Below are 18,919 nucleotides of genomic sequence, written 5' to 3' on the forward strand. Positions count from 1 at the left end.
ACTGAGTAGGTGTGCCACAGAAACTGATCAACAAGGTGTGTCAGTTGATAAAGGGGATGTGTCATGTTTGTTTGCTGCCAGCAGTTATTATTTTGGAGAAGTGACAGCAGCAAGGGATGGTGCAGCCCTGGCTACACGCTGGGTATGTCAGGCACAAGATGCTGTATGATGTGTGGCATGGGGGACATGTCACAGGACATAAGGTGAGAGGACATAGGCTTAAGCTGAGCTAGGAGAGGTTTATGATGGACACTAGGAATAATTTCTTCACTGAAAGTGTAATGAGATATTGGAAAGATCTGCCCAGGGAGGTGGTGGAGACATTGCTCCTGGAGGTCTTTAAGGAAAGACTGGATGTGGCACTCAGTGCCATGATCTACTGCCATGTTGGTGTTTGGTCATAGGTTGGACTTGGTGATCTCAGAGGTCTTTTCCAACCAAATTGATTCTGTGGTTCTGTCACACCTTTACCTGTCACATGAAGTACAAGGGGTCTGGCTTTGCACACCACATGCCAACAGCAGCAGCAACAAGCTCAACAGCTGTTGTATGTTTTGCTGCACTGATGGACGGAGCAACCAGGTGGGCATGGCAGGACCTCTGCTGGGGTCTGCCAGGGCAGTAGGAGCTGGACCGAATCCTGGTCTCGGGCGGGGGAGAAGGGCAGGAATGGGTGTGAGGAAGAGCATGAGGAAGAGCTTTGTCAGCAGGCCATGGGATGTGATCCTCCCCATCTACTTGGCCTTAGTGAGGCTGCATCTGGAGTGCAGTATCCACTCTGTGTTCCTCAGTAAGAAGAGACATGAAGCTCCTGGAGCAGGTCAGTGGGAGGATGAGGATGATGGGGGGACTAGAACAGGTCTCTTGCAAGGAACGGCTGAGAGAGTGGGGCCTGTTCAGCCTCGAGAAGAGGGGGGGACCGTAGCAATGTCTATAATCAATTAAAGGGGGTATTCCAAGGGCATGGAGCTAGGCTCTGCTTGATGGTCATGAGGCAACAGGCAGAAACTGGAAGTTCCACCTGAATATGAGGAAAAACTTCTTTGCTAAGCAGGTACCAAGCACTGGAACAGATTGCTCAGAAAGGTTGTGGAGTCTCCCTCACGGGGGATATTAGAGAACTGTGTGGACACAATCCTTTGCCATGCACTCTGGGATGGCCGGCTGGAGCAGGCAGATTGGACCAGACGATCACTGTGGTCCCTTCCAACCTGACCCATTCTGTGGGAGGCCTCAGCCGTTAGACACGAGTGGCCTCAGCCACCTCAGCGGTAGTGCCGCAGCTCACGAGTTCAGTTCGGTGCGGGCGCATCCGGTTCGGGCCGATCCGGTTCGGTCCGACCCGGTTCGCGCCGAGCCGGTTCGGGCCCGTTCAGTCCGGTTCGGCTCGGTCCGGTCCGAGGCATCCCGGCGCCGCCGCCCTCGCGCTCCCCCGCGCCCGCCCCGCGCGTGCCAAGCCCGGCCCGGCCGTTACGGCTCCGCCGCCGCTTCGCTGTGAGGCGGCGGGAGCGAGCGCGGGAGGCGGCGGCGGGCGGGGGGCTCGGTGCAGGGAACAGCCGCGGCCTCCTCGCCTCAGCCGCGGGGAGGAGGGACACCGAGGAGGGGGGAAGGCGGGGTGGTGGTGGGGGGGACGAGCAGAGCGTCGCGTCGCGTCGCTCGCTTCCCTCTAGGACCGCGCCGCCGGCGGGGAGGAAGGGGCGCGTCTCCCCGGAGCCTTCGTCGCCCCGCGCCCTCCTTCCCAGGCCCGGTGCCGGAGGGGGTGGGGGTGGGCGCCCCGCGGGTCCCCTCAGGCTCGGCGGTGCCCGGGGCGGGTGAGATGTCGGGCTAAGCGGGTGCGAGCCCGCGGGGGTGGGGTCCGCCGTGCCCGGGGAGGGGGCGGGCGGGGGGGTGGTTGGGACCGTCCCCTCACAGCCGTCCCGCCCCGCCGCGCTGCGCCCATGGTGATTGTGCTGCATCCCCCGCGCGCGGAGCGGGGCGAGCTGCCCGCGCCTCCCCGCCGCGCCCGCCGGGGCGCCCAGGTGGGTGGCGGAGGGGGAGCGGCGGCGGCGGCCGCTCGTGGTGCGAGGGGAGAGGGGCGGGAGGGGTGGGGGGGCCGCGCCCCCGGCCCGGGACCCGCGTTCCGCGGGCGGGTCGGTCGCGCTGCGAACACGGGGTGGGGGCCGCCGCCCCGCGGGCTCGCTCGGCGGCCGCGTCCCCGCACGGGTCCGTGGGGATCGGCGGTGGCTGTGGGGGCTGATCTTCACGTGATGGAGCCAGGGGGGTGTGTGGCTGGCGTTGGGTCTGGCAGCAAGATCTTCCCTACTAGGTTTCCTCTCCCCTTTTGTTTTCCGGTGTTTAAAAAAGAGCTGGTGGCACATCGATGTCTTTACTGCCTGAGATCTTACCAGGGGCTCCGTGTTCCAAGCGTGCCACTCTGTTAATCTTGGATTGATTCCATCATTTAATCAAGCATCCTCTAGACATGTTATTTTGGTTTGGGTTTTTTTTGTTTTTTCTTTTTTTCTTGTCACCGTTTATAAACCGCTGTTTATTTTCTGTGGCAGAGTGGGTTTTAATGCATGGATGTACATGCTCCTAATGCATAGGCACACACGCTTCTGAACTGAAACGTACTTTTCTCCAGTCTCATCTGAATCCTAAGGGTTATTCTGGGGGAGAGGTTTAAAGGTTTAAAGGCTCACAAATAAATAGGAATAGTTTTTGTAGGTTTGGAAACTTAATTTCCTCATATGTTCCCGTGTAGGCATGGATTTATCTATCCATTGAACGTACATTCTTAAGTAAAAGAACAAACTGCTTAGCTTTGTGGTCTTTTTCCCCTTAAAACTGGTTTCTGTGATAGTATATTTGTGTAAAATACTTAAAGTTGCATATTTCCCCTAATTATTTTCATGTTATCATTTTCTTTTGACTTTCCTTACTGTTTTGAATAGCACCTTTTCTTCCTTTGGGATTTAGTTTATTTCATACCTTTGTATGTTTATGTCTAATAGGGATGTTTCTTCTTTTTTCTTTTTCCTCCCTAGGTGTTGGTGACTTCAGTCATCTAGGGGTTTAGTTCTGAGGAAGCAGAGACACAAGGATTGAGTTTCTTTTACATAGAAAGCTACAGCTCTTCACCAGTACTCATTTTACTCTTTCCCATCCTTCCCTGCTCCATAGGGGAGAACAATTTGGGAATTATTTTAAACATTCATTTACTCCCCCTTCCCTCCTTCAGAAATCGACCCTGGTCCCAGAGGCATCCGCTAGACAGTGCCTGCCAGGACCAGGAGAACGTTATCATTGCTTGCTTGCTTTGGGAGCTTCAGTAGTACCCTTCCCTCCTTTGGGGTGTAGTGCAGGGAGGCATCCAGAAGACTTCTGTGCCACCCTTTTTGGTTAGTAGAGGATCCAGGAAAAGGGGTACCTAGCAAGACACGTGACCTCCTTAAAGGAGCCAGAACTGAAGCAGCACTTGGCACGCCGAAGGAAACACCCATCTTTAGTGTCTTTTTCGTCTTCCACTCCTTCCTCACCAAATTTCTGGTAAGTCTCTTCAGCCCATTCATTCACGCAGTGCACGTTTCCCTTCCCCCACCCCAGGCGCTGGGAGAGGCATGCACGGAGACTGTGGGGTGGGGGAAGGGAGGAGGGAAAACTGGCTGTGTACACACGGATCGGGGAGGAGAGGGGGTATTGTACCACACTGCGGGGGAACCTGGCACAGGTGGAAAAGCAGCTGATGTGGGAGGAAATGGTGTGTTTTATTTGCACACGGGCGTGCGTGCGCACACAGGGACAGTGGAGGGGCGTGAAAAAGCTGAGAGCCTGTTGTTGGAAAAAATACCAAGACCAAAGTAGAAGGATGGCTGATACTGACCAGTATTGGTCTCATGTTGCGGGGCGGAAAGAGAATGGATTATTCCGTGGTGATGGGGAAGTGGGGTGTGTGAATGAGGAATCTTGCCTTCTACTTGCAAGCGTGAGCACAGAGGAGGAAAGACGGGGGGGTGTGGATGTCCGCCTTTCAGAGGCAGCTGTGCCTGGGAGGATTGCTGCTAGCATCTTGAACATCACTCAGTGCAAAGGTGGAGACAAGGAGATGAAAGCCATCATGGGGAGTGCAGTTGCCCGTCTGCAGGGGTGGGAATGAATGGGAACAATTAATATATTCCCATATCCTTTGGCTGTTGCGGTCTACAAATCTCAAAGGGAAAAGGAGGTGAATACTGTGATGTGCTTTCAAAGAGGTGTGCTTGGGGTTCACCTGCCTGCAGAGACTTTCAGTTCTCCGATGCATGTGTAGAGGGTGGATGATAATGCAGCAGCAGTGGACAGATTGTGCTGCAGCTTTTCAATATATTATATAAAATGCATTTAAATAAATATTTTAATTTTTCAGATTCTTCAGCTTTTAAAAATGTGTTCTTTCCAAAGATTCTCAAACAGTTATGTGACAATCTTAGGAAAACTAGTTTCTGGTACGTAAAAGAGGAATTTTTCTTGATGTTGGCCTTAAGCATCACCATGAAGCAGCATTGTCAGGAATGAGTTGACTTATCTTGGATTTATTTTTCTGAAGATGTCAGTTCTTTATCACCATGTGATATATTCATCATCCATACATATTTCGTAACATTTTCTTTAGATGATCATCATTCTGGTATCTTTGTGTGGAAAAAAAAATCACTTGTGCTTTATGCTTGAAACAGCTGTGAACTGTTTGCAGATCTGCTCTCCCTATGACATAGAAAGTCCTGTTTCTGGGATGTTTCAGATACTGCTCTCTTCTCATTAAGACGAGACAGAGATTTCCATGACAGTGTATGATGGATTACATGCTGGGTCATGTGCTGGACAACTGTTCATTAGCTGTTTAACTGGTCTGCTATCTAAGATTGACTTTATAATTCAGATCTGCCTTGAGGTGTCTCCTGAAGGAGATGACTTGCAAGCATCTGCCAACCATTCTTAGGTCTTCACTGTCTTGAAATGCATCCTTCCAGCCATTCTAGAAACTGCTGTAATGGTAGAGATGATTGGTTTATTGGAAGTGTGTACTCAGTTTCAAGCTTTAGCTAATTTATGATGAAAAGGAAGTCAAAATACCTTTTCCAGCTTGAATAGCACTGTTCTGAAAATGAGTATTAAGGGATAAGCATTAATGATGTTGTTAATGTTACTCATAGTGAGGCGAGTGCTTGGAGCAATGTTTTTCCTAGTTCTCCTTTTCCCATGGCGGTTGTGACTGTCAGTCTTTCGCTCATTCCTTCTCAATTCCCTGAGATTTTTATTGTCAGTATCTCAGATGTAGGGATTAAACATGCCTAGAGGTATGCTAAAGCTAAGGTTATGTTTTACCTCTCTTTTAAACCATGAAATCTGTGGCGTTTGTGTTATCTGCACAGTGCTGTAGCTGAGAGTCTGAGCCAAGCTCTAAAAAAGGGCCTATTCTGGGAGGGGCTGCTGGTAATAACTGTTCCACTAAGGTGTTTCCCAGATCCCGCTGTAGGCAGCGGGAGTGTGCTGCAACATCAGATCACAGGTTGAGCAAGTGGAATAGCTAGATCACATTGATCCTTGATGCTATAAACATCTGGGATTCCATTCATTATTCCCATAGGGAAGACACAACCTAGACTTTTTAATTTACAAAAGCATTGAGTGGTTGCATCGTGAACAAAAAGAATATTGAATTTTTTTTGCATACTAGATACCTTTTATCTTACACATTTATCAATAATAAATAAATTAATCAGTATCCCCTAAAATGGTTTCTTGCTTCATCTTAAGGGAAATACATTGTGGTGAAAAAGAAAAAGAAACTAGTATATTTTTCTCCTACTTTTGGGTGTTAAAGACAGAACAAGTAAATGAGTCATGGAGACCAATCTCCCATTCCTGGAGGGAGAGGGAGGTCTCTGATCTTCTCTGTGAAGAGAGCACCACCTTCAAGGCAAAAAGAGTGATCTTCAGAGAGGATTGCCAGATCTCTCTAGACAGCTGATCTGATTGGCTGAATTCCCTGTTATTTCAATAAAACATATTCATATATGATGTAAAGTCGAAAAGGAGCACAGTGAGTGCTTTTGTTAGAGCAGCTGCTAGAGGTGTACTGCAGATTTTAGGAATGTGGGAGGAAATAGGTTTGCATGTGCTGGGGAGGGAAGGAAGCTGCTGTGTGATTGCTGGAGTAAGGCCTGGCTTAAGCAGGATAAGGGTGCCACAGCTGAAAGTTGAGGTGAGCTTTCATTCCCTCTATAAATTGCAAAGAATCTGTTCCAAACAGTGTATTCCTGAAGCAGTTGTGGCAGTGTCTGCTTGGCCGGTGTGACACACAGTTTGATTTTTATTACAGACCTTTTACTTTGATACCACCCTTTTTTCTCTCCCAGTCTGTTACATGCAGTTAAGTTTATGATTATTTTTTGCCTTCGAATTTCATAAATCTGTGAAGTAGTCATTGAAAGATTGTACTTACTTTGACTGTAGTAGCTTTGAGTGAAAAGTGCATTTGAAGTGGCCATCTTGAAGTTGTTTAAACATCTGCTCTTCCCCTTATATATACCATAGTTACTTTGCAATAGATGCTCTCATGGATTAGGAAGTATTCTCTGCACACCCAGCATTGTCTGAGGCTGTGTCTTTTAGATTGAAATGGGTGGAGCTGGTTTTCAGGGAAGAATTCTGGCAGTAGTATCCAAATTCAGAGCATAATGCTTTTGTGCATCTGACTGCAAGGCCAGCTTTCCTCCTACCAACCATTTTCTTGAGAATGTGGAAGGGATTTTTAAGATGTTTGGGTTAATAGGGTAAATGCAAGTTTTGTTATGTGAGATTTCTTACACAATCGAAATAGATTATAAGGCGAGGCTGAAACTGATGAATATATTCTGGTTTTAGGAGCAGAATGTTAGAAAAATAAATTCTTTTGGGTAGAAAAAATAGTGGTATTGGGTTGGAGGTGAAGGATCCAAGATTTAGGACTGCTCGTTTCTGTCTCTGCTGCTGGCTTGTAGCTTGTTCTAAAGTGAGCTTCTCAGTCATTACTTGCAGACTTGAGACTGTCGTCTGCCTTTCTTATGGTAAGATGGGAGCTTTTGTATATATATTTATAAAACCATTAAGATTTTGAGCAAATGAGATGTAGTATTAGGAGAGAGATGAGTAGCCATACCCAAGGCATTTTTATACACCTGCTGGTTTAATATCCTCATTTGATTTATGAACAGCCCTTCTTGACAATGTGATAATTTCTTTCAAAAGTAGAAGATGGAGGAAAGAGAAGGATATACCTTTTTTCTTTCTTTTCTGACCCTTGGCTGATTTTTAAGGAATTAAGTGCTGAAATGACAGTCAGGGAGAGGTGATGGTGTACTTAAGGGGGTGGAGGTGGGGCCTCATAGAGAAGAGATTTGTGAAAACTTGAAGCAGATTGGCAAAGAAAGCAAAACTGGGGAGAAAATACTTGGTTCTTGTATTAGTGTTAGAACCAGTACTGAGGGGGAAAAAGCTTCAAACCACAAAAACCCAAACTAAAACCCCAAGCAGGCAGAAATACGTGATGGTTTCTGATTTATGGTTTTTTCTCTTTACGCTGAGGAAGCGTGTGCGGTATGTTTTTCCATGCCCTCGGCGTTCTCCCGCGGTTGTGTGCGATGTGCCCGTCCGGGCCGGGGGCAGAGCGGCGCTGCCCGGCAGGGGCGGCAGGTGGCGCTGCTGAGCCTCGCCAGCCCCTCTGCAAATGGCAGCGTTGAGGGGCAGTGCCCGGGCCCCGGGCTGGGCCTGCGGCGGGGGCATTCCTGCCCCAGAAACACAGGCTGTCCCGCTGCCCAGCACAGGATGTTGTTCCAGGAAGTTCCATGTAAACTACCCCGTCCAGACATGCATTGTTGAGGGAGACACAAGTGGGGCAGGGTCTGAGAGATGTCAGCCATTGCCAGCCCAAGCCTCATCTTGCCCTTTCCACTTTGAGCTGCTTTGAAGAACAAAGATGTTCTTGAAGAGATCAAAAGATATTCCTTATAACCTCCCACACCCATTTTTCTGCAAACACTCTTTTTCCTGCTTTACCTTGAACATCTTGACTGCATTGAAGGGCTGGTCTGGATCTGTGATCATGTTTCCATAGCTTCTGCCTTTTCCCAGTCTGTTAGTATGAAGAACTGTAGTCCTTGGCTTTATTGTTGCACCTCATTTACCAAATCAATGAAAAAAAAAATCACAGTCTTTGTGTGTTGTTACTATGGTTCTCAGTACCAGGAATAAAAATGTCCACTTAAAATTTTATTTTCTTATTAAAAAAAGGTTGTTGTGGTAGAAAAAAAATAGTTTTTTAATGCTAGAAAAACTGAGCTGGTTCTTATGGTTGTAACTAAACAATCCTTTTGTCCTAAGACCTGCTGCAGAAACTAAAATTCTTTGTAATATCTAGTGATAGCAATTATATACTAAAGGTGATTTTGTATTTACGTTGTCTGTTGGCAGCAGTCATTATGACTACCAGGCAAAACTCCTGTTTCTATCTCAGAGTTCTGTTCTGCTAGGAACTCATGTCAGTTATATTGGTGAAAGTTATGATTTTGGTATCTTTATTTTAATAGGAAAGTTTAAAGGTGGCACAGAAAACTGTTCTCGTTTTCTCCAGAATTCCTATTCCCTACACCATGCTTTCTTTTCTTGAACATAAAGGAGTAGTCCATTTTGGTCCATTTAAACCTGTAACTGGTTTACAGCTTTAAAAATAATTCAGTAAAAATATATTCAGTCAAAAATAGTCCAAGTCCTCCAAAGCAAAAGGAGCAGTACCTTGCTATTATCCATTCTAACGCTATTGAAATTCTTCAATTTGAACTGTGTTTTCTGTTCTCAGTCCTGAATTCATTAGTGCTGTTTATGTATAAAGGTGATTTTCAAAAAATTATTTGAACCAAGAAAGGGCTACCACTGAAACTCTGGCCTTGATTTTGCTTTATTTTACGTGTGTTAATGTTCTGACATTTTGTTGGTGCTCCTTGTTCCGTTGGTTTTTCCATTATTATGTGTTCTGAATACTACTTAATATATTTCTAAGTATATCTCACAGCAGATGTGAAATATTTGTGAGAGCAAAACAGTCCTAAATAGTTACCTGGAACATTCTGTGGGAATGAATTTCTGTTCTTCTGGTCTGCTTTTTTAACATAAAGACTTTGTCACACTCTTCCATATGTGGGGGAAAGAGATGAATCAAGTCTGTCACTGGGTATTTTAGCAGTGCCTAGGAGAAGGGCAGAGTTATTTCAGTAGAAGGAGTTGCCCTAATCATGAAGCTGAAATTCTGGCCTTCAGATGTGGTCATTCAAATTGTTTTCAGTTACATCTTTGTGTACTTCTTGAGGAGAAAGCTGGGATGAGGACCAAGACCTAATTTCTAACATTTAAGAATGTAAATGGATTTGTTAGTGTTGTTGGTACTTTTGGTTGCAGAGTAGGTGTAGACATTATTTTGCTTCTTGGAGGTTGGAAGTTGCAGTCTGTTGAAACGGAATGACTTGTGCAGAGGAAGTAGGACTTAGTAGAGCAGGGATCATGAAGGTCAGAGCCTGTGTACTCTAACAGAGTCTCATCTTCTCCACTGTCTAGCAGTTCCATTGGAAGGAGGCCTTGAAGGTTGCAAGACAAGTCCAAGATGTGCAGTTCAGTTGCTCCCAGGCTGTGGTTCTTAACAGACCGCCGCATCAGAGATGATTACCCTCAGCAGGAGATCCTGAGAGCACTGAAGGCCAAGTGCTGTGAAGAGGAGCTGGATTTCCGGGCCTTGGTGATGGATGAAGTGGTGCTGACCATTGAGGATGGAAATCTTGGTGAGAATGAGCTAAGGCTGGGAGTGTGCTGAAGGGGTACTTGGAAAAAGGTTGTAAAATGGAGCATCGGTACAATTTAATAACAAATTTCATGTATGCCAGACTACCTGCCATTCATCATCTAAATCATGTAGATGTACACCATACAGTTTTTATTTAGAATGTATTATGTTAATCAAATATAATTGTTCAGTTTGCTGATTTGCATTAGAACCACTTTTGCCTTCCCTCTACAGAAAAGAGAGGAGGATTGTTTCATTTTGGTGAGTCCAGGAATAGGACCCCTGAATTATTAAGAAATCATGGAGCTTAATTTTTGCTTCAGTACTTGAACTTTGTGGGTCACATTTAAGAGTTTCAGAGGGACCTTTTTCTTCTGTTTGTGTTCTGGCTCCAAAATAGAAAACACTAGAAATAATCTAAAAGGATTTTTCAATGAACAGTACAAAGTGTCATGGAACTAGAGGTTATAATGTGATGTAACTAAAGCATGCTGCTGTACAGATGTGGAGTTATGTGAATTCCAAAAAAGAACAGTGCTGATAAAGTATGTACATAAAATAATTTGAGCTATTACTACAATTTACAGTGTTTAAAACTAAATGGTAAGACTTCTGTTCTATTTTCCTTCTAGCTTTTTTTTTTCCTGTGGTGATTAAAAAGGAAAAGTAAAATGTTAAGTTGCATTAGAAATGTTAAGTAAAAGGATTATTGCTATCTTATTACTTACTATCTATTACTGTAGATAGTAAGCTTATGTGATGGGAAGATTCTAATACTACCAATGTCAAGCTGTGTAACCCTTATAATTTATTTCTGTTTCAACATTTTTTAATTTGGATTTCCTAAAGCAAGGAGATTTCAGTGGGTTTTTTTTTACCTTTAAGTCTTTCATTCCTTTATCAGTCAAAAAAATGTATTGCTGGAGACCCAGGGAAGAATAATAGGTCTGAAAGTTGTTTTATATTAATTCTATGTGGGAAGAAAATATGAAAGTACCGTCAGCCATGAAGAAGAGGCTGCCATGTATACCTTGTTCCTTTTTGGGAAATCATATGTGGGAAGTGAATCATAAAACTGACTCTGGGGAAGAACTTTGGTCAGAATTTATACCCTATTTTGGCATGAATCAATCAAGTATAAAACACATGCATGGTAAATCCAGTATTTTTTATTCTGGTGTTTCTAAACTTCTGTTTACCTATTTTGTCTTTTAATCTGAGGAGTCTCATGATTTTTATCACAGATAGAAATTCTGTAGGATGTCTTCAGATCAAGGTAACTTCTTGTCAGAAAGTTTGAGCTCTGAGCGTGTTTTCCTTTGGTCAGTGTTTGATGGGAACACAGACATCCTGGACTGTAGCTGCAGTCTCTGAGATGCATAATTAGTCCTCCAGCATTTCAGTACTGTTTTTTATTTCTTGGTGATTTCTTCTTTTCTGTCTTCTGTCTATTTTTGGGAAATTAAATAGGACAAGTGTAAATTGTGGACCTTTCTGCTCTCTTCTGTCTAATGTCTCCTAGTGCTGTGTCTATTGCAAGGAAAAAAATAAAATGCAAGTTGGAAAACTAATATTGAAGAATGTGTAGTACAAGAAAAATTAAGAAAATTACTAGAACAAAATGCAAGAAAAGGGAAGTTATTCTCATACAAAGTGTTCATTCAATACGATGTAAATAACTGACCATTTGAAAAAGAGTGAGATAAAAATGCTGAAAGAGTGTGGATAGAATTTTTTTTATAAGTAGTCCGGTCTGTCTAATTGAGTTGTTTTGTTTGTTTTTTTTTTTTTTTTCTGAGGGGTGAGAATTGTCTTGTATCAAACAATTCTTTCTCTTGGAGAGCAATGAAAAATCTTCCCTCTTAATTTTTCAGTTGTGTTTTTTCTAGAGCTTTTGCACATGCTTTGATAAAGATTTCTGCTAGAGGACGCAAGCAAAAGCTTTGTGTTTCATTTTACTTTGTAAAAACCTCAGTTGGCCTAGGAAAGGGTGTCCTGTAACAAAATCCAGGAAGTAATGCATTCTGTACCCTTTTTGTTATCTACTGTTGTGTGAGGGATCCAGGTTGAGTAAAATTTTCTATGAGATAGAGGAGTTGATGAAGAGAATGTATCTTCAGTGGATAATCATGTGCTTTTGCTTCCTTTTCTATTATTATTTGTCTTGAAAGCTTGGCAATTCAAGGCTCAAACTCTGAAGGTAATACATGGTATTGGAGGAAGTAATAGTTGGGGTTTTTTCCACATAATCACACTTTGATTAGAGCTTTTTTGGTCCCTTAAAACCAAGACGATTTCTTAAGTAAATTGCTAGAAGAATGTTAAATTTACACAGTGAAGATGGATACTACAGAGTGCTATTTAAAACCTCAAAAATGTGGTATTTCCTTAGATGATAGTCAGTAATTCTTCTTGTGGGATTGCTGACTGTCAGGAACGTGGCTGGAGACTTCGAAGGCCAAAAATTCAGCATAAGATATTAAAAAGCTTAAAATTATTTACTTCACAGGGGTAGAATGGAAAAGGCACTTATAAATTTAGGAAAATTGAGTAGAACCGTGGCATACATACATGTGAAAATTGTCCCTTCCACAAACCACACGGCTTATACCTTAACAGTAGAGCACACTCATGCAGGTATCACTGATGCCCAGGCCAAAGTCAGAAGCTTTTGTGATGCTGAGGTTTACAAAATTTGTATCTGTCAGAAGTGATAAGATTTGCCATGGCCAAAGAGAAAGGGGGAGGAGGGGGGGTTGTAGTACTCAGTGGATTCAGCAGCAGCTGCTCCTTGGGGCAGGTCTCTGCTGTACTGCAGGGCTGGATGGCAAGTGTGGCTGGATTCCCAAAGCAAACCAACAATGTAGGCCCAGCAATCCCTGCTACTTCCTTTATTTTTGCAGCTGAAACTCAGAATGACCCAAAATTCCAAGCACCCCATACAGTCCCTGTATCACCAGCCACGTGGTGAACCTGTATGCAGCTCAAGATCCACATTAGACACCTCAACACAGCATGAGTCCAGAAGTGATTGTAAATGCAAGTTAAAAGATGTAGAATTCAAGTTTTTCCTTTTTGGTCTAAAAGGAAATTCTTAAACTGATTTATGCTTAAACGCGTTTGGAAATAAGTTCAACAAGTATTTTTTGAAATTAACTGTGGTTTATGCCTTACTTGAATGGTGTCTGCTTACCCAAGCCATGCACTCCTTTATCTTTTCCACAGTGGTAGTAGTACTCTGTAGATTTCCAAGGCAAAAGCTGAGAAAAAATAAGTGGAAGACTAGAGATGTATAAATTAATTTTTTCTGCTTCTATGGTGGGTTGAGTGTGCTGAGATGGTTACTGAATCAGACATGCACAACATTGTTGCACAGGAATGGACAAGAATACATGTGTGGGAAAAAGTAGAGGGTGACACTGGGCTGGTTTGATCTAAACTTGCTCTGTGTAGCTGTAGCCTAAGTTTCTTAAGAGCTAAATTCTTGAAACTAAACCAGTCTAGGACAATCTGCTGCTGAGTAGAGCAGCTGTGCTCCTCTTGTCCCTTTCCAGCATTGCTGTTGCTGCTTGCCTTGTAAAGGACTTCACGTCTCTCTTGGCTTGCTTTCATGTTGTACCTCAGCTAATTCAAAAAAAAGCTTCTTCTCTGTCTGCTACTTTGGAGGACCTTGCATTTTTGTGAGTTGAGTTGGCCAACCCAATGGAAGATTAACTCCAACAAATAATTAACAGTTTTCTGTTGGAATAGATTGTTGCACTAACCCTTTTTGTGGTCACACAGTTTCTAGTTCTGGTACACAGGCGAGAAAGAATGGGGTTGTTCTTTCAGGGAATGGCTTGTATTTATGTTGATTTAGTTATAGCCCCAGAAAAACTTCAAAACAGGAATTTTCTTGTGGTTGGGATGTCTGATAGTGTCAGCTTTAGGATTATTTTGTTTGTGCATGGCATTTGATATTTACCAGATGTAAGGATTACAAACTGAAATGTCTAGTTTTCTAATGTAGTTTGGCAATTCCTATATTTATTTGAAATACAAATACAAATAGCAAGTAATGCAACAAAACTCCGCAGGACATTTTTAGACATTTATTTGAAGTCTTAGCAGTGAGTCCTGTCAAAATGTGTACTTTTAAGCTATATGTCTAAGCTTGCTAATGCAGTGATGTAACAGGCTTGAGGAGTTTGCAGCTAAACAAATTACAGCTTGTGAGCAGGAGTGTGTAGTGTGGGATGAGTGCAGGAGGTGAAGGAAGCTGGTAGGAAAATCCCACCCTATGGGGGGACTTTGTGGACAAGAGACAAAACATACCCATGGGTTGTCTCCTCATTCTGAATATTCTTTCTTCTTCCCTGTGTCTAGAATTGAGTAGTACCTTTCCCCACAGACTCCACACCTTACCTGTAGGACAGCATGGTTTAAGAGCTATTCTTTTGTGAAGAAAATGTAAGGGAAATTTGGATCCTTCCCTCATTAAAATGATATATAGTAATACTTTCATTAATTTTTTTTTGCTACCAGAACAGCAGAAATTGGAATTCACTGTGTCAGCAATTTACCAATACCTTTATTGTAGATTTTTGGAATCTCCATATTTTCTGATACTGTCCTGTGAAGAAAAATACTTTTAAGGAAAGTAGCTTTGATGAACTTTTGAACTGTTCAAGATGCTTGAGTGACTTAAATATTAACTTTTCCTAAGACTACTTGGCTTTTCCTTTGGGAATGTGGAACCAAATGGTCAGCTTAGGTGAGGCATAAAAAGGCTGTAATAGTCATGTATTCTAAAACAGTAATACATTGTGCACAGTCAGCTGACTTTTCTTAAGTCAGATGGGTAGCATCTAGAAACAGATCTCTTACCTTCATTTTTTCTGCAGAGGAAGTACTTAGAAGACAGATTCTTTTAATTTGGTAAAGGTTGGTGTGCTGATTTAGGCATCTGATTTAGGGTTTCCAGTGTGGGCCTGAACCTTGCAATAGAAGGCAGTGTCTTGTATAAGTCTTTAGTATTTTGTTTCATATGATCTGTCCTTCATTTCTTATTTAGTTTGAACTAGTAATGAGTAGTTGTGATCTCTGATTTTTTTTTCACACACTGGATTAGACATAATTTGAAATAAACATGGAGGAATTGGCATAGTTAAAAGATTTCTGTAAAGTATAGAAAGCTGTAGAAAAAAGGTAAGGGTGGATAACAAATTCTTGTGTTTTCATGTAATGGTAAAAGAACCACTATGAATCAGCTAGATCCATGGTAAGAGAGGGCTTTTACATATATGAAATGGTTTCCATATCAAAATAGCAAAACTCCTAATATTTTCGTAAGTCACCTAAAGACTGTCTCCTATCATACAAGAGGGAGCATAGTCATGTTCTCTTTCTTCTGGCTGTTTCAGGAGTCCCCTGGTACTTGTTAGTCCAGCAGTGCACCTTAATGTAAGAGCTTTTCCTGCAGCATGCAGCAGTGGCTTTGGGAGTGATGGAACAGAAGCAGGCAATCTTGGCAAGGTGCCTTTTTGAGCACTGCAGAGTTGGCCTGTTTCCTGCTATTAACTACAGCCAGAGCAGCCATTACTTCCTCTGCAGAGTTGGGAAATTGGTTTGTGACTCAAGTGAGAGCGGGAGAAGGAACTGCGTTGTGTGCAAAGGACTGGAAGGTTGGTTAGACATGAAGTGGATTTTGTGCTGTGGAAAGTGCTGGGCTTAGAATCACTTGAAACTTCATTTTTGATGTTCTTTCACTGTGGAAATTGATCACTTCCAGTCTGATTGATGCTAAAACCATAAGCATTACTGTTAGGCAGCTATGGACTATATAGACGAGATTTTGGAATGGTAGCTGTGTTTAGAGGGTGTGATGTAGTATGTGACACCCCAGCATTACATACCCAAGACAAACACATCTCTACTAGAAAAAAAGTAACATTTACTTTATTATTGTATTTTAATAACAGTGCCTTTCCACAGTTGCCCTGTATGTTAAGAAGAATTGGTTTGGTTTTTTTTCAGAGCTATGACACTAAAGACAACTTTCTTACAATGCATATAGAAAGAAAGAGTTTATACTTTGTAACCATCCTGGGCGTTCTTGCAGTTTTCTTCCTTCCTGTCAGGGATTTCTATTCTTATGTGAATGATTGTCATCTTAAACTGATACTAAAATAACAAAGGCTAACAGTGAATTTGATCTTCCCAAAATTGTTCTGTTTCTTCAGTATGTCACAAGTTGTAGATATGGGCTCAGTCCAAAGCCACCTTGGCAAGGTAGAGGGGTAGGAATGTTTCTGCATGAAGATATTTTATTATGTTAATTTCAGAGGCCTGTGTTAAGGTCTGAAGTTTGTCATTTGCATGTGTTCTAGAGCAGCCAGCCAGGAAAATGAGACTTGTAGGGCACATCATCTTGAACATACGTGCATATCATCATATCTGAAAATGCCAGAAAGCACTGCCAGATTTTTAATTGTAAGAATTCTCAGGAGTGACCATCTGGATGATAAACAATGAAAAAAGGGACAAAAGCAAGATGAAAGAAGTGTTTCCATGCATCCTAGTCAAGAAATGAAAATTAGCCTAACATTTCACAAGACAGTCTTTAACTGGCTGGGGGTTTCTGTGTCACTTTTCCAACAATCCCTCTTCCAGTGCTGTGTCACGTAAGCAAGTTTTGCTGGCACATTTCTCTGAGCAGTTGTATTGTGAACTGGGTCTGCATACTGATGTAGTTTTAAACCAGTGTGTTCTTGGTGGCAGGTGTTTTTTTTAGACTTCATCAGCCCTCCGAGTCAGGGAACAGCGTGGCTGCACAAACAGTTCTTCAGCACTTAAATCAGAAGGGCAAACTCTGTTGGAGTGGGAGAGATTAGAAGATAGCCCAAGTATTGATGTGAAAAACTTTATTTTATGGAACTGATGGCTATGCTTGCTTTCCCGGATTTGTGATCAGAAAGGTACTCTTATCACTTGTTCTTTAAGCAATTGACTTTGTCCACTTTTCTCAAGTCTGGTGGTTGTCCATTTGTGAATGACAGGTAGTTGATTCTCAGTGTGAATGTGAGAGAGACTGGTACTGCTGAACCTCGACCAGTATTGAGATGGTCTTCCAGTGTGCAGGCCTGTGTTTGGATTGATAGGGGCTTCTAGGAGTACCCATGTCCATGGATGAGTCACTTTATTTTCTTATTTTTATAAACTCTTATGTGTGAATTTTGGTGAAATACCAGTTTTAGGAATTACAGTTTCCTTTTGTATCTGCCCTTTACTGCATGGAAAGAGTGGAATGAAGAGTAGAACAACAAAAAGAATGTCACTGCTGGAATGATCAATTATTTTTTATTTCCTTGTATTGTAAATAATTAACATTTACAATGTCATAAAAATCTGTAATGGTATCCTTATAATGATTATTCTTTGAATGGTATAGCTTATATGATTTCCATCTCTCTAAAGATCTTGTCCATTTTAGGATTAAAAGTGTGATAAAATGCCTTTTTATTTGTCAAAAGTTAAGCAAGTTGAAACAGAATGTGTTACAGGTGCTCTGACAACTTGAGCAGAATACCTGACAGCAAAGATATTCTGCTTATGTTGTCAGAGGAACCCTGCTTGAATTCCACTAATTAACTGTGTTAACTTGTAGGAAACCTTTCTTATTATATAGGAAGGTTTTCTTGCTCTGTGCTTCAATATAGGGCAGGTATTGAGCTGAGGACTCTTACTGTGTCTCTTACCCATCTTGTCACATCTGTGAGTAAAGCATGGAAGAACAGATATTGGAAGAGACACAGTAGTGATTTGATCCATTTTGTTAAGGCGTGAAGTAAAAAGAGTAGGTATGCCAGTGCTCTTGATTTTTTAGGTGAGAAAGAGGTTGGGCTTCATTGACACAGTTATTAGGGTCAAAGATTTTGTTCACCATAGTAGTTGTAATGTAACACCCATGAAATAATGTGCTCAAAATCCATGCTATCAAATCCTGTTTCTTGGCAGTTTCTGTCTAAAGAATAATTAGATCTGGTAGGGAAACACAGCAGTCAGAAGATCAATAAATATTTCCCTTGAGTTCTAAGAACTTGATTTTAAAGTATCCTCTAGGTGTCATGTCAGTTGTCTTGTTGAGGTGATACAATGTTGGGGAACTTTGAGGGGGATGATTTCCTTTTAATTGAAGTTTTTTCAAGGACAGAAGAAGAAGTCTTTTGTAAAAAGCTGTGTAAGTGTTCTCTTTAGCTGTTCAAAATATACGGCTATGAATGGTTTGACAAGCAGTTTAGAAATACAGCATAGACAGAGCTGTTGGAGCACAATGCAAAGGTGATTCTCATTACAGGTCCTTTTGATATGCTCACTATCACAACCATGGCGTTCCCAGTCCCTGGGAAGGCATACAGGGGTTTAAGTCAACTCAAGCCCATTGCTCTCTTCAAAACTTTTTTGGCTAATCATTCTGTTTTTATCCTGTAGGTTGGCTTGAGCCCTGGATACACTCCCCCATGCTGGGTTAGTTACCTTGGGGAGACATTCAGGCTCTTGCTGCGCTCCTGGAAAAACATTTACACATGCAATTGATTCACTCAGCTGAGAATCAAACAGTCTCCTAAGTGTTACAAACCTTTATCTTAAAAGCCACCTTTCTGTCTCTTTTGTCACAGAATGGTTTGAGTTGGAAGGGACCATAAAGATAATCTCATTTCACCCTCCCTGCTATGGACAGGAATACCTTCTTCTAGATCAGGCTTCTCAAAGCCCTGTCCAACCTGCCCTTAAACACTTCCAGGGATGGGGCAGCCACAAATTCTCTAGGCAGCCTGTGCCAGTGCTTCATCACCTCATAATCAAGAATTGCCTCCTGACATCCAAAGCAAACCTACCTTCTTTCAGTATAAAGCCATTCCCCCTTATCCTGTCACTACATGCCCTTGTAAATACTCGCCATCTTTCTTGTAGTCTCCTTTCAGGTACTAAAAGGCTGCAATAAGGTCACCTGAAAGTCTTCTCCAGGTTGAATATTCCCAATTATCTTAGCCATTCCTTATGGAAGGGGTGCTCCACCCCTCTAGTCATCATGTGATAAGGAAAACTTAC

General features: G+C 42.6%; 1 protein-coding gene across 3 annotated transcripts in view; it reads left to right on the plus strand.

Annotated features, from left to right (window-relative positions):
- Positions 1-1,663: 1,663 nt before the first annotated feature.
- Positions 1,664-18,919, plus strand: part of RIMKLB (ribosomal modification protein rimK like family member B) — a 41,631-nt gene continuing 24,375 nt past the window's right edge. The window contains exons 1-3 of one of the 3 annotated variants that reach the window (XM_059838357.1): positions 1,664-1,811; positions 3,027-3,528; positions 9,610-9,827. In XM_059838357.1, the coding sequence (XP_059694340.1) occupies positions 9,653-9,827 (175 nt within the window). In that variant the 5' untranslated portion in view covers positions 1,664-1,811; positions 3,027-3,528; positions 9,610-9,652. Of the gene's footprint in view, positions 1,812-1,888; positions 2,019-3,026; positions 3,529-9,606; positions 9,828-18,919 lie in introns of those variants that run through there. The other 2 variants (XM_059838355.1, XM_059838356.1) reach the window with 2 other exon arrangements.

The sequence above is a fragment of the Haemorhous mexicanus genome, chromosome 2 (genome assembly GCF_027477595.1).
Source record: "Haemorhous mexicanus isolate bHaeMex1 chromosome 2, bHaeMex1.pri, whole genome shotgun sequence".
Classification (NCBI taxonomy): Eukaryota; Metazoa; Chordata; class Aves; order Passeriformes; family Fringillidae; genus Haemorhous; species Haemorhous mexicanus.